Below are 15257 nucleotides of genomic sequence, written 5' to 3'. Positions count from 1 at the left end.
ACATAGGGCTGCCCTTGAAGACAGTCCAGATACTTCAGTTGGTTCAAAGTAGAGCTGTCAGGATGTTAACAGGGACCGACAGGTACTCACATATAATGGCAGTCATCTATTGATTACACTGGCTGCCAATTGAAGTCCAGGCCCAATTAAAGGTGCTGGTGATGACCTATAAATCCCTAAATGGCTTGGGTCCAGGGTACCTGAAGGAACACCTTCTTCCCTGTGTGGCCTCCTGCTGCTTGAGATCTGAGGTGGAGGTCCTGTTCTGGGAACCCTCCCTGAAGGAGATTAGAAGATGGCTACCCGGAGGAGGGCCTTCTCAGTGGTGGTGCCCTGACTCTGGAATATGCTCCCCAGAAAGGTTTGCCTGGTGCCAATGCTATATTCTTTTTGGCATCAGGCAAAACCCTTTTTATTTTCCCATCAATTTAATGTTTAGATGATTTCAACTGGGGTTTTATTATCTTAGTTGGATGCAATGTTGCTTTGTTTTTCTTATTCATTTTCATTGTAAGCCGTCCCAAGACGCTAGTGGTGCATGGGTTAGAAAAGCTTTTAATAAATAATACATCAATACATAATAAGTAGCCAAGAAGCACTTTGGGGAAACTGGCACGAGCTAGCTGTGTCCCACTGTGATCTCAGCTGTTGCTGCAGGTTTTTTGAGCTGATTTTGGCTTGGTGCAGCCCTTTTTAAGAAAGTTTGGGAAAGCTAGCTTGACAGTCACTGACAACTGCTTCAAGTGACACCTTCTTATTTTAGAAACATTCATACAATGTGCACAAGTATGTTCATTCTATTTAAAAAATAATAGCAAGTCACACATGCATAATTGTGGAGGGACACAATCCTGCAAGCATAGAAATTTGAATCCTCAGCTAGGTCAATGTACTCAAAAGTACCTGTATCCATATGGCGTTTTCCTTTCATTTACTTTCTCCTGCCAGCTGTCAAAAGGTGAGCTTCCAAGGGAAAATAAAAGTCTAAGTGATCTTTGCTTGCAAAACTGGGCTGAAAAGATTTGCACTCCCTTCATAGCAACATCCTTATCCTTTCCTTTCTTGCATTGACTACCCTCTGGGAGGTGCACATTTTGCACCTTGCCCAGAGACTCTAGCTCCTTGGGAAAGTGTAAAGGTACAATCCCACTCCCTTTTTCTGAGGAAAAAAATAATTGAACTAGCTGTCAAAGTTGTGGGTCTCCTTTAAAGGGGTATTTGCCAGGGCAATGGGTTTTCTTTTGTTTTTTAACAGGAACAAAACCGTAGATCACTGGCATCTTGGCTTTCCTTGACTGCTCAACTTTTGACAACCGTCAAGAGAAAACAAAGCAAAAAGAACCCTGTTTGGTGCCCCTTGGGGCAATACCCAGGCTTGGTACCTTTTGTTCTTTGGCAGCAGGTATCCCTCAAGACAATAACCCAGCTGAAACTTCAAATATCTATACTCACAAAAATACGGATCCCCCACAGTTGCGCAAGTGCGACTAAAAAAAAGTAGAATGAACGTATTTGTGCACACTGAGGACACATTTCAAAAGATGGTTTGGCAGCCACTGAGAGCACATCCGAAGTCCTGCTTGGGCACATTCAAACTGGGCATCAGAGATACTGCCATCAAGCTGGATTTTGTGACCTTTGGGAAAAATGCATAGAAAGGAATAAAAAACAGCAGTGAACCAAGAATGGTTCATGATCATGGCAGGGAGTGGGGGACAATTCAGTTCACCAATCCATGGTGTTCCCAGGATGCCCACCAGAAGGCCAAGGTGGAAGAGAGAAGCTGCAGTGAGACCAATTATGAGGCACACCAAGGGTTGTTCACGGAACAAGCAACCCACCAAGCCTTATTGCTGGGGGTTAAGCAGCTGTGGTTAGCCTGACTGTGTGCTGGACTGAAGCCTTTACCCCCAATCTGGAGAATCACAACCTTCTGCAGGAGTCTTGCAGCCATCACTCCTATCATTCCTTCTTAGAATGTCTAAGGTTATTCTTTCCCTTGCACTTTTTCCTTGAACAGGATTTGTCAAGAATTTGGAGCTGACTGTGGTGAAGGCAAGACACTGGCCTTGTTCGTATATAGGGGCCTCAACAGATTTTGCACATGTTCCCACTGGCATGGTTCACATGATCACACACGATGGTTGCATCCTGGAGGGAATTAGCACAATTACTCTTGGCAGCAGAGCTTGTTGTGTCATGTGAACCCTGCCAGGGTGGCTTCCTGCCATGGCTAACAAACCACCAGAACCCATGGCTGTTGTAGTGTGCTCAGTGAACTGCTGTGGCTTATTAAGCACTCTGTGCTCAAGCAAACTAGGTCACTATATGTCTTTCTCTAGTTACAAACATATTTTATGTTCCTACATTGAAAAAAGTACAGTACAGATTAGTTTGCTATGTTTTGAAGTGTAGTATTGCCCTGAAGCAGGCAAATAGCCAAGAACACATCATAAATTCCATTGCCACAAGACAGACTTGATAATGTAAGTAGGGACTCCATGACATTGATTAAAACTGAAAAAAGATACTGAAACCCTGCCCAAGAGAACAAAACAATCATTTTAAAATTAACCATATTTTTTAATTTAAAAAGTACTAAGGTGTCCATGTAATGGTTTCAGTTAATTATCAAATTCCAAGCATTTTACTTAGTTTTTAACACAATCTCATTTTGAAAGAGGATTGCTTTAGGCAACAATAAAATTTGACCATTTCCAAAAGACTACTAAAATTTAATTAAATCTGTCTTATCCTCTTCTCCAAAAGTATATTTAGGCTGCATTCCTACAAACACTTATCTGGGAATAAGTCTGTTCAACTGAGTGACACATCAGAACAGATGTTCACCAAGTTGCTCTGTAACTTATGGTGTGATCCTGCATAAGTGTAGACAGAAAAAAAGGGCTAGAACTCCTGGCGTGTCCCAGGCAACTGAAGAATATGCTGTGATTTCAAAACATGTGCATTATAAGTTAGTCTTACTGTTCTGTAATGATGCTGCTTGAAAAGAGGATGCATTGTTGACCTATGAATGGCAGTAGCTTTCTACCTTGAGGATCACGTTGTCCAATTTCTTTCAGCCCTTAAAAATGAAAATAAGCTATTTCTTTCTGATTCTAAATAATATATATTAGTCATATTTTACAACCATAAAGACAATTCTGGAGAATGTATGAAAGAACCAGAAAATTAGTGTAGTTTAAAATAGTTACTTCATCATTCTTTTTCAGAAGTATGCGGTGTATTCCCATAATAGCTCTGGCTCTGGTGGACTCCCTTTTCTACTTTTCTATGTCTATGAAATTTCAGTACTGCTGTAATTTTAAGCACACTTGCTATGAAGTCAGTCACATTGAACTCAGTGGTACTTATTTCCAAATAAATAGTAGTGTATTGTAAATCACTTGGAACATGAGATTACAAATCCAAGGACACAGAGGGAGATGCAATCCCAGCAGGTCAAGGAAAATATAATATATAGGCTGATATATCCACAAACCAATTCAACTACAATCTTTTATTCAATCTTCTGATTGCCCTATGCTTAATCCTTCAGATGATTTAAAATAAAGTAAGAAAACTATCCAGGTGAAACTAGAACAGACTAAGGTTGAAACTATTTTATCCAGTGACATAAATTATACTCAAGTGAGAAATGCTTTAGATGGTTAACCTATACATTCAGGTTACAATTTTAATTTGAGCAAGGTGCTCAAGATGGCCTCTATGTAGACATCCTATTTTCTTCACAATAATCATATAAAGTGGGTTAAACTGAAAGAAAAGTGTATAATCCATGAAAAGTTTTGAGGACTCACAACATGTTAATTTAAACAAAACAATTTGTATCAAAGTGCTCCTCACTTTAATTGCTTTATTGTTGAATTAATTGGGTTTGCAAATTTTTTGCAAATTTTTTGCTAATTTTTTTGAGATTTTTAATAAATGACAATATTATTTTTTTTAAGTTGTTCCTAAACAAATGTTCTCAGACAAATGTTCTCAAACATTCACAGAAGGCTAACAGACTTCTGCCCTTTGTCCAAGGAATTTGGGACCCCTTTAGCAAAAGCTCTGATGCACCGAGGGGCTCTTCATGGATGCCAGGCAAGAGAGCCTGGTGCAATCAGAGATTTCAGTAGAGGTCTCAGTCAAACTCACCTTGAACACTGTTGATCTACACAGAGAATACCAATGGTCAACTGCTACTCATGGACACCTCTGCACAATGTTCTACAGAATTCTGCAGCCAGAATGGTCTGGTACATAGCTGCAAACAGAGGTGAAAGAATTGCTATTTTAATTGGGTTTTTATACAGGATGTGATGCTGTGCTTTTTAATTTATTTTTTATTGTACGACCATCTTGAGACTTTCTGTAATAGGACAGGAAAGGAAGGAAGGAAGGAAGGAAGGAAGGAAGGAAGGAAGGAAGGAAGGAAGGAAGGAAGGAAGACCAAAGAGGAGGATCCATAATAATAATGGTGGCTAATAATACTGAGACGGAACCTTCTGCCCACACTTCCCAATCACTGTTCACAGTGATCTTTCAGTAAAATTGCGTGCTGGCAAGTGCTTGATTTGTGCTCTTGATTTTCCTGTTATATATACTGTTCCTGATTCGCCAACACTGCTACCACAGGAGACCTACCTGGGCACAGGACTCAGGTGAAGAATAAATTGGTGCCTTCTATTCCAATATAAAAGTCAATCAGACGGGCAGCTGAAGGATACTTCAGCTCTAGTGACAGGAAAGCATCCCCCACTGTACCTGAGGACAGCAGACTAACAGTGAGGATGCAGGGCTGTGTGAAGCTCGCACTTCTGACCTCCAGCAAGGTGAATGGCCAGCAGAACTCAAGAGGAAGAGCCAGGAGGTTCACTAATGCTGCCCTGTGCATACTGACTATCCATGAGTTGAGCTGAATGCCTCACACTACCTAACAGTAAGGCTAGCCGTGCTGAGTGATCTTATCTCTATTGCACTTACATCAGAATAAGCATGCAATAAAATGCAATAAATGAGTATCAGATATACAAAACATTAGATAGATGCTCTTCAATTAGATCTTTTTTAGCATACCCCATTTTATCATTATTAATTGTATTTATATACCACCCAAAAGTCAAAGTTTCCTGGACAGTTTACAGCACATAAAATACAATAAAAATACAGTATAAAATGGATAGTATTAAAATTGTGAAATATTATAAACTAAAATGTTAAAAGCCAATTTTCAAAATTAAAAAGTGCAATAATTTATGCAAATTAAATCATGTGTCCCATTTAAGCAGCTGACATAATGCCCCAATATAATATTAAAGCTAATCAAATGCTCTGATGTAGAGGACATTCTTAACCCTGCACCAGAAAGATGTGGCACCAGGCAGGCCTCAATGGGGAGAGTCTTCTAAACTGGTGTGCTGCCACTGAGAAGGCCCTTTGCCTCCAACCAAGCCTTCCTTGGAGGTAGCAATCGGAGACTGGCCCAGATCAGGATGAATGATAGTGTCCAGATGGATTTGTGGTTGGGAAAGGGATTCTGTCAAGTATTGTGGTCTCAAGCCATGTAGGGTTTTATAAGTCAAACCAGCACCTTGAATTGCATTTGGAAGCCTATGGGCAGCCAATACAAGTGGGCCAGAATTGGTGTTTAAGTGTCCAGACCATTTGGTTCCTATTGTTAATCTGGTTGCTGAACCCTGACTGAACCCTGTCTGAATTGGGTCCAGATAATCAGTTTCATCCAAGAATGCCTAGAGCTGGTTGGCTACCACCCCACTCAAGAACCAAGCCCAAGAAGAGGATATTTGCCACTGGCCTAAAATTACTGAGATCTTCTGTGTCCAGAGAAGGCTTTTTTAGGAGTGGACTCACCACCACCTGCTTCAAATGGCATCAGATCTCTTGATACTCTTCTTCTATTGGCTTCTCTCCAGTAGTATTTCACACTGTTGTAAGCAATGCAGCTATACTACAACGGAGAAGGAATTTGGTTGCTGCTTATTTGGCTGTGTCAAACATAAAAACATTTATAGTTTATGAACACCGAGAGGAAGAGGAATTAATTGAATTAATTAATTAATTAAAGAAGTTTTTTTTTAAGCCAATAAAGTATGCTGAAGCTGCATGGTCCATTTTAGTAACCATGTGGTTTCTTGTAATGAAAGAAATTTGGCCATTTATACACATACTTCCTGTGACTGCATTCAGGTCTGCTGGGGCACATTCAAAGTTATGAAAATGATATATGGTAGCCAGCCTATAGTCTAGAATTGTGCATTGTTTGCTACTTCAGCAGAGCAGAGAACAGTTCTGCACGTGCTATAAAGTAGATGTATGGAAGCAAATGTATTTGTCCAGCTACTGGCACATGGACTATATGGAGGCTTCCTGCAGAACATTACTGATGACAAATAATAGCTCTTAAACAATTGCTTCTGGATCCAGTGCTTCCATCATAGCTGCTGTGTACATTTTAACATCCAAATTAATTGTTCATGAAATCTTTTTGGTTTTAACCCTGCAGACGTCTGGCAGGAAATGGCCTGACACACATCCCCAAAGGAGCATTTGCTGGGCTGTACAGTCTTAAAGTTTTGTAAGTATTGTTTCATTTCAAACATTTGAATGCTTTTTTGTTAAAAGCTCCTTGGGTCTAATAGTAGTGCGACCCTTCAGTGAATTGCTTGTTTTGGTCAGAATATTCACAGGGAAGGAAGCTGAACATGTTCAGAAATAGCAGAGTTGCTTTATTGTGTCAAAGATTTCTAAACTTGAAAAGATTACTGATGTTCCAAAAAGAGTTTACTCATCAAGTGAATGATGAGTATCTGTACAATATCAAATACAATGTAATTTTTGCATAATTGTTCCTTTAGCTTCCCACAAAATGGCAGATTTCAGTTCTCAGAGACATTTCTTAAGATGATGGGAAACAGGAGTCATGTTTATTTCTATGTATGGGGTGAAAGAGAGAAGGAGAAAATGAGTAAATTACTTGTGCTAAATCTCAGAATTTAAAGAAACATCCTGTGTCCATATACTAAGTTGTATTTCATGGTAGATGTAATCAATTTGGGATAAACATGCAACCTGTTATTTTAAAAGCTGAAGAGTATTCTCTGACTTTTTAAACTAGATCTCCCTTCCTCTCCCCACCTTTTGCCTCTCTGTAAAGCACATTCTTTTTGAGAAGTAGAGTGCTCTTCATAGACATTAGACCCCCATTCAGAGGAAGTTGTTGGTTTTGTGTAGGCCCAGTGACAGCTGATGTGTGATAAAAGCTTCTACTGCTAAGAGCTATCTATCAGGTAGATAGCTCTAGTGCCTGTAGTGAAGAGTGTTGAAAGCTGATGGCCGCAGAACTGGAGACTCCTACTTCAGTCTCATACAGGTTCACTGAACAGGTACAGAACCTGATGTGGATGACACAGTGCTGTAGTTTTATAGCTGCACAACTTCTGGCCTATACCAGCACACAGCGCCCTCCAAGAAGGCCATAGGCACTACTCCCATATGCACCAGTGCAAACTGATGCACAAGTTACCATTCATTAAGCTCCACGGAAGTTAATAGAACACTGATTTTAACAGGCTGTAATTTTGAATACTTATGAGAAAATAAGGCTCATTTACTCAGATGGATTCACTACTTAGTGCACATACTTTCGATAGCATTGTAAATATGACCAAGGGCATGATCCAGTGGCCAGTAGACACCATCTGGCTGTCCATAGGAAAAGTCAGGAGTCCTCACGGCAGCCTTGGAAATGTGCTCTGAGGTCACATCAAGGAATCCTTCCCTGGAGCCCCCGTTCCTTCCCTTGCAGCCAGCACAGTCCTTTCTGTGCTGGCTATGGATGTGAGGAGGGAAGCCTGTCTTCAGAACAGGCGCTGATGGGGCATTGCAGAAGGGTGGGAAGGGGAAAAGAGGCGCACCACCCTTTTGCAGAGAACCCATGCAGTGTCCCAGCCGTTCTTTCCCATGAGCAAAAGGATGCAACTTCCCTTTCTACACTTTCAAAGCAGCTTTTATACAACAGGCTTTGCTCCTGTGGTACAACAAATACAAGTAGAATACAACTAAGATCTCAGGCTGGTAAAAGTTACTAAGAGTGCCATCCTAGGTGGGTAACTTGGAAGGTTATGAGCATCAAAGGGAGCACACGGGAGTTACAGGAACACTTGCCTCTGAATTTCTCCCCACACTGCAAAAGACACAGATGGATCATTTCAGCTGATGGTCAGAATCCACCAGTGGCATAAATATAACCACTGTTGTGTGTTAGTATAAAGATTGATTTATCAAACCTGCATTTTGTTAATGTATACGTAGGAAAGCTTTCTAGTTACGATCTTCTCAAAGAGATCTTTAGGGATGGATTAAGTTAGGGAAACTTTTTCAGTGGCTGTTGCTCCCCAAAGCTACCATTCATTTATTTTAATATATCTTGTATGATGAGAAAAGTCATGTGTTTACATTTATCAGTTTATTGCATTAATATCTCACCTTACTCCTGGTGCGGCATACATGATCTTTCTCATCTCCCCTATTTCATGCCCTGCAAGGAAGGTTAGGCTAATGGATTAGTCACTCGCCTAATACACAGTGATCTTCATGACCGTGTAAGAATTTGAACCCAGGTCCTCCTACTGCTACCACTTGAACTGCATTGGCTCTCATATTGTGTGAGCAAAGTAGGAGTGTTAGCTAAAGCTGATTTCAAAATAGTGACAATCAGAGGGTGGTGCAGTCAGTAAGGGTATATTTGGGCCCCATATTTACTTCTAATTGCAATGCCATGTGATCCCCATCTTGCTTTTGGGCTGGGGGCTTTGGCAATGGAGCAGTATGGAAATGAAATAATATAATAATTCAGCAAAAACTGGGTAAACTAAAATTACTCTGTTTACTTTCTCTATATGTGCATGCAGAATGCTTCAGAACAATCAGCTCAGACAAATTCCCAATGAAGCACTCCAGAATTTGCGGTCTCTCCAGTCATTGTAAGTATATGCACACTTTTCACAGCATTCTGTATTCAAGTGAAGGTGATAACGCTGAAGGATATTTATTTATACATGCATCACATTTCTGCCCAAATTGGGTCCCCAAGGAGACTTACAATTGAAACTTTAAACAAAGTGTATCGCTCTCTGTAATACAGAAGAGGCGCTGCATGACTGAAATAATGGAGCTGAAATGTGGCACAGCTCCATGGATCTCTGTGTTGAGTTTTGTGAAGCATTATTGGTCAGAAGTGTATTGCTTATTGCTTGGTCAAAAATAATTGAACAAAGAATTACTTTCCTAAGCATTCTGCCCTGTTTTAATATAACTGATTTAGGTAGGATTCTTCCATTCCGTTGCATATTAAAATAATATGGGCAGTATCCTATGTTGCCTGCATGTCAGTGAGCAGTGAAGAACAAGCATTTCCTTGGAAAACCCTCCCTTGTGCTGCTTGGAATGTTAAAAAAGTAGCATCTTTGGAACAACTGAAATGCACTTGTTCACCAGTGCTCTTCCTGACCTGTGGCACAACCCTATGCAGGTTTTCTGACCCTGTGGGGACAATCCTATGCAGGCTTAAAAAGAAAAAGACCTACGTATTCCAGTATTCCCCTACTAGCCATGCTTGCTGGGAATTGTAGGACTTTTTGAGACTAACCCTTCACACCTTAAATTAATCATGATGCTGTATTTTACTTTCCCTGTCTCGCTCTGCATTATTGTTATTGGAATTGGAATTCTTTATAAATTGTATTTTAAATATGATCTCAATTTTGATCTGTAAACTGTTTAGGAATTTTATTGTGCTCAATGGTGTATTAGCTATCATTACTATGAATAATAATACTAATAGAGATTCTTAAAGCAATCAGAAATGAGCAGGTCTGTGGAGTTCATAAAAGGGACCTCTCCCATCTGTCCTGAACTGCAGGTTACTATTTCTGCTCTTTTCCAGGGTTACTTTAGAAAGTATTAACTCTGTTTTGCATTAGAAATGAGTCCAGCAGGCACAATGGAATCATAGAATACTAGGGTTGGAAGAGGCCTTTATTTATGCATCCCAAAATAGTGTTTGCCTTTTTGTAGTTGCATCGCACTGCTGGCTCATATTTAGCTTGTTGTCCACAACATCTCCAAGGTCCCTTTCACTCTCAGTTCCGTCAAGCCAAGTATTCCCCATCTTGTATCCATGCAGCTGGGGTTTTTTTGTTTTTGTTTTGCCAAGGTGAAGAACTTGGCATTTGTTCCTGTTAAATTTCATTCTGTTGTCTTCCACTCAGCGCTCAAGCTTGTCTAGGTCTCCCTGGATCTTCTTTTCATCTTCCAGGGTGTTAGTTATTCTACCCAGTGGAAGGAGAAGGATTACAGCTGCAGTACTGGATACTATACTATGTCTACAATTCCAGTTGCATGCTGCAAAAGCATCATGGAAATGCATGACTGATCAAGGCTAATGGGCCTGATCAATTATCTTCATAAACATTTCTGGCCTGAACAATGTAGTTCTCTTTCATTTCAAATAAGCTATGGACAATTGTACAACATTAAGCACTGAAAGTTTTCCATGCAGTATCAACATAGAAATTTGAGTTTCCAAGTTTCTATTTTGAAAAAAACCTAAATCCCTAGTCCATACAATTGCAGAAGTAAGCCTGGAAGCGATGGCCACATAATTAAAAAAAATCCCTGCTAGTAAGAATGGAAGTTTTAATTAATTAATTTTCCAGTTCTTAATCTTTTAAGTTACCCCAATCGCCGTTGCTCCCTCTCCAACTGCCCAAACTGTAACTTTAGGAGAAACGAAACCTACAGAAATGATAAGTTATATAAACAAAAGGTTCTTTGTTGTGTTGAGAGAGGGTTTCCAAATGAACTATCTAACTATCTTTCATTCTTTGTTTCAAATATATTTCCATAAGGCAGAGAAGAGAAGGCTAAGAAAGAAAGGAAGTAAACTGAGTGGTTGTGTTGTCTGTGTAAGGGCCTGGTGTTTGGTGACAGAATTAAAATAAAAAGAAAGTAAGAGTGGTCAGCAGGAACTTTAAACAGCTGTGGAGCAGACAGCAGATAGAGTGATAAGGGCAAGTACAGAATGGCAACTGAATGAAAAAGGATCGTTGGAAAATGTGACCTCTTTGTGGAAAAGAAAACCGGGATTATTTTGTTTCTTCTAAATGAGTTGGAGCAGTCTGATAAGGGTATGCAGAGATTCAGTTTCTTGTTCATACAACCTAGCAATTTGCTGTCTGTAAGGTGATTTGTGAATTACTTTGAAACTATTGAAAACAGGAAACCTTTGAAAGCTTTAAAGCTGGTTGGATGCATTTAACAAAACAAATGTTTTCTCAAAGATATAATAAGTCTGGGAAGCTTGTTCATTCAAAACCATTTGATCAATTTTTTTAATGTTTTCTTTGTCCTATTTTGCTCATGTTTATTGACAGCTAGCCAAGCTAATGTTACTGCTGCTCTGCAGGTGGAATATAACTGTGTGAATGAGTCCTTCTTCCCTCTAGTACAAGTACTTTCTTAGGGTGCAATCCTATGCATGAATACACAGAAAAAGGGGCCTACAACTCCCAGCATGCCCCAGATTATTTGATTAATAATCTGTTTCTGGGTGTTTCTAATTATTTGTTTCTCTCTGTCTTCTATAGTTTCTTGGGCATCTTTCATTCCATTCATTGACAGAATGAGGTTTTTCCACTTTCAGACATCAATGCAAAAGCATCCGGGATAGATCTCAGAAACCTGAGATCTATAAAATGTTAGGTTTGGGGAGTTTATATTGTTGCTTTTTCCAGTAACTTTCATACAACTAAATGTGTGTACAATTCCAGAAAGTTTCTAAAAATGCAGAATTTGCACATTGGAGTCCGTCGCAATATTGGCCTGCAGTACCCTCAAGGTGGCCTGATGCCACCTCACCAAGGCTCTGCTGGACTGCAGCAAAGCAGATCTTCTGTAGACAGTGAATACAAGAGCAATGGACAGCATGGACTGTGCCGGGAGATGCTTATTTGGTCACTGTTTGTGTTATGGTGTCAGATTCATGTGCCATGCTTGTAACACTGATTATTATTTTATTAGGGCTGCAAGTTTATTGATATGAGCATTAGTTGATGAATCTATTAATCCATCGGGTAAACTTGTGTGTGAGTAGAACAATCATTCTGGAATAAGAAGCACACTTTGTGTTTTTAAGATATCTTTTAGATTTCATATGTATAAGCAGGCATCATTCTAGGAAAAGGTTCCTATTTATGTGCAAGAAATGGGCGTATGTGCTTACAATCTCAAATTTTTATAAGGACATATTTTAAATAATATCCAGATAAATTGGAGACCCCTATTTGGTAATTAGTGGTACATTCTACCCAGTGGCACTTCTGAATTGCTCTGTAAAAGCTGTTTAAATCTAATTGGTTAATCAATTTATCATTGTAATCCTAATTTTATTTATTTAAAAGAAGTAGGCTTCACCTTTGCAACTTACCCAGGGCTGAACTGGGTCAAAGTTGTGATTTTACCTAACTTTTGAAAGACTTTGCCATAATTTATGCCTGTCCTTTAATTTTTCTTTAATGGATTACCTTGAAATCCTAGATTTATGCTCCAGTTTGTTTCATTTCTATGTAACACACATTTCACAATTTATAGTGAGTATTGCATTTCTGAATGAATATTTCTAAATTTACATCTACACATACAAATTAAAATTGGCATATTTTATGCAAATTCAAGTGCTCTTCTGTCCTCTTTTTCTTCTTTTTCACCAGGTATAGTGGGTAACCCTAGATACAATACTGCAGTGAAAAAGCTACACTTAGGATTATTTTTCATCTAATTTCTTGTAGGAATTTTTAAAATAAACCAGATGCCGTCTGAAAATTATTGGACATGCATTCTGAAAATTAAAATATGAAGTGCGGAGAATAAAAACAAAGAAAATCTCTCCTTGCATCCCTTTGGTCAGTCCAAAAGTAACAGTTGTGTCTTAGATCAAAACTAACCTCTTTTTAAAGGCCATTTAAGTCTCAAACACCAACTCCTCCTTAAATGCCATTTTATTGTTTGTTTCTCAAATCCTACTTTTTATTTTTTCTGAGATGAATATGTGATGGTTGTGTTCCTCAAATGTATTTTAACAACATTTGAAACTTGTACTTCATTCTTGACATATCCTAGATAGAGCATTGACCTGGTTCACACAATCAAAATTAAACCACACTAGCTTATTTAAAATGTGTCACATGCAGGGTGAGTTTTGGGTATGACTGGCTGTGTTTTCCAAATATAGGCAGCATGGTTTCTTGGTGGAGGAAACAATTCTCCAGTAACTTGGCAACAGCCCATGGGTTAATGGAGGTAGTTTCCCCACTTCAAGCAAGCCATGCCACCCAGGTTCAGATAACAGGTCACGCCTTGTTTAGAAATTATAGAAATAACGCCTCATATGAGCCTGGTGTGTTGAAATAAACCAACGTGGCTTATTTTGATGGTGTGAGCCAGCCCATTTAATCTTCCTAGTTTATTCTCATTATACCTCTCCAGGTATATCTCTACATAAGCTACAAAACATGTTCTCAGAGAATAAACAATATGTTATTAAAAGTGACACTGGATCATATTCGTTATGCTTTATGAATGCTTGAAAGATTTCAACCTTTTAATTGAACAATTTGATGTTCTTTTAATACACTAACTGCTGTAAGAATAGAATATTTTTGTATCCTTAAACTGACCCTCTTGTAAGCATAATAGCTGCCTTAAACTTTCCACATGTTAGCCATATATTTTAAATTATAAATAAGGTATTGTTTATGAGCTAATGGATTTAGCTTTGAAAGTGCCAAAACTTTGATCAGCACAACTAAAACAACTGAATGAAAATGTAAGGTTTCATTGCATGTTTTACATATCAGTGTGCATTAGTTACATTATGTCAGGAAGCACAATCACTAATGAAATGTTTTATTATCGGAAAGTAGAAAATGGTTCTTAAGAATAAAAGAAAGATTAGATAACAGAGAAACAATTGCAGCAGGAGATTTTAAGGTACTTTACGAACACTTTAACTGGGTTCCCTGTTCTGTAAAACATGCCATAGTAGCTTCTTAATTCGGTTGGTTAAATATTAACTTCACTGGATTTGAATCAGAAATTAATATTGCTAGTCCTATATTTCACACACACACACGGAGGGAAGGAGTAACGTTGGAAGGTTAAATTCCACAAACAGACCTAAGTATTGTTTCAAAGCACATGTTATGGTTAGTTACAAATCTTGTCATATTTTGTGCATGAGGAATTCTAAACAAAGGCCCCAATTCAGCTAGTAGTCGCTAAAGTAACAATGGCTATACTTTCCACAGAGTAAGCACAATTGAATCCAATCAGATTTTACTTAAAAAGTAATGTACATAGGCTGGAATTACATGCCTTAGTTAAAGCACTAGAACTAAGTCACGTGCAGAATAATCTAGTCTAGACTGCAACCCATGAGGCAAAATGTTGAGGTTACTCTGTAGATCATTCTTGAGCATAGGCATGAGGCAGAGACAGCTAGAGGGGAAGGGAGGCAATGCGCCATAATAATCAGGGACATTGATCTCTAAGACAACGGAAGCCAGTATTGACTGTAGGACTTACAGGTCCAAATATATGTGAATCCAAGTGTTTAGTTCACACATGTACAATAACGGATTTCTAGCATTTCCTCTCATCGCAGATGGATTAGAAAAGAGTCAGTAGGCTTCTTGATGCCTCTGTGCTGACTGTCCCTGCATTATGTAACTCAGTCCCGTTCAGCCATACCCCAAACTTTTCCTCCTCTCAACCCCCTTCACACCCTCGCCTCAGTCTAGCATTGGTTGGCTTTGGTCCTGCAGACTGAGGGACTTGTGTGACTGTCACACACAGACAACCGCACAGATCACGCTTTGCTCTCAGTAGCAAATAGCTATCCGTGTCTGAGGCAGCCATGGGAATGAATCTCGAGATACAGTTGTCTGCTATCGTTTATCTTCTAGCCAAAAGGTTTACACTTGGAAATAATTTGATATCAGTGTAAAATAAGCTGAGAAAATCAGGTCCAGCTTTGGCACTTGGCATTCTTAGGCAGCCACTGAGGGTCAATGGGTGTTGATAACTGCTGATTTGGACTACCCTTTTTACCTTTTAACAGGGAGCTGGGAGTTATTTAATGTTTCTGTTTCAAGCAATGCTTCAGCACAATG

The 15257-nt window shown here is 39.1% G+C and overlaps 1 protein-coding gene across 1 annotated transcript in view; it reads left to right on the top strand.

The window, feature by feature from the left end:
• The window catches only part of LGR5 (leucine rich repeat containing G protein-coupled receptor 5), an 80253-nt gene that overhangs the window by 34345 nt on the left and 30651 nt on the right, over positions 1-15257 (top strand). Inside the window, 2 exon segments of the mRNA XM_044449858.1 lie at positions 6533-6604; positions 8940-9011. Coding sequence (XP_044305793.1) covers positions 6533-6604; positions 8940-9011 — 144 coding nt within the window.

Source organism: Varanus komodoensis, unplaced genomic scaffold, assembly GCF_004798865.1.
Source record: "Varanus komodoensis strain SLA01 unplaced genomic scaffold, ASM479886v1 scaffold61, whole genome shotgun sequence".
Lineage (NCBI taxonomy): Eukaryota > Metazoa > Chordata > Lepidosauria > Squamata > Varanidae > Varanus > Varanus komodoensis.
The sequence above is the reverse complement of the archived record's forward strand: the minus strand, read 5'-3'. Positions and strand labels throughout refer to the sequence as shown.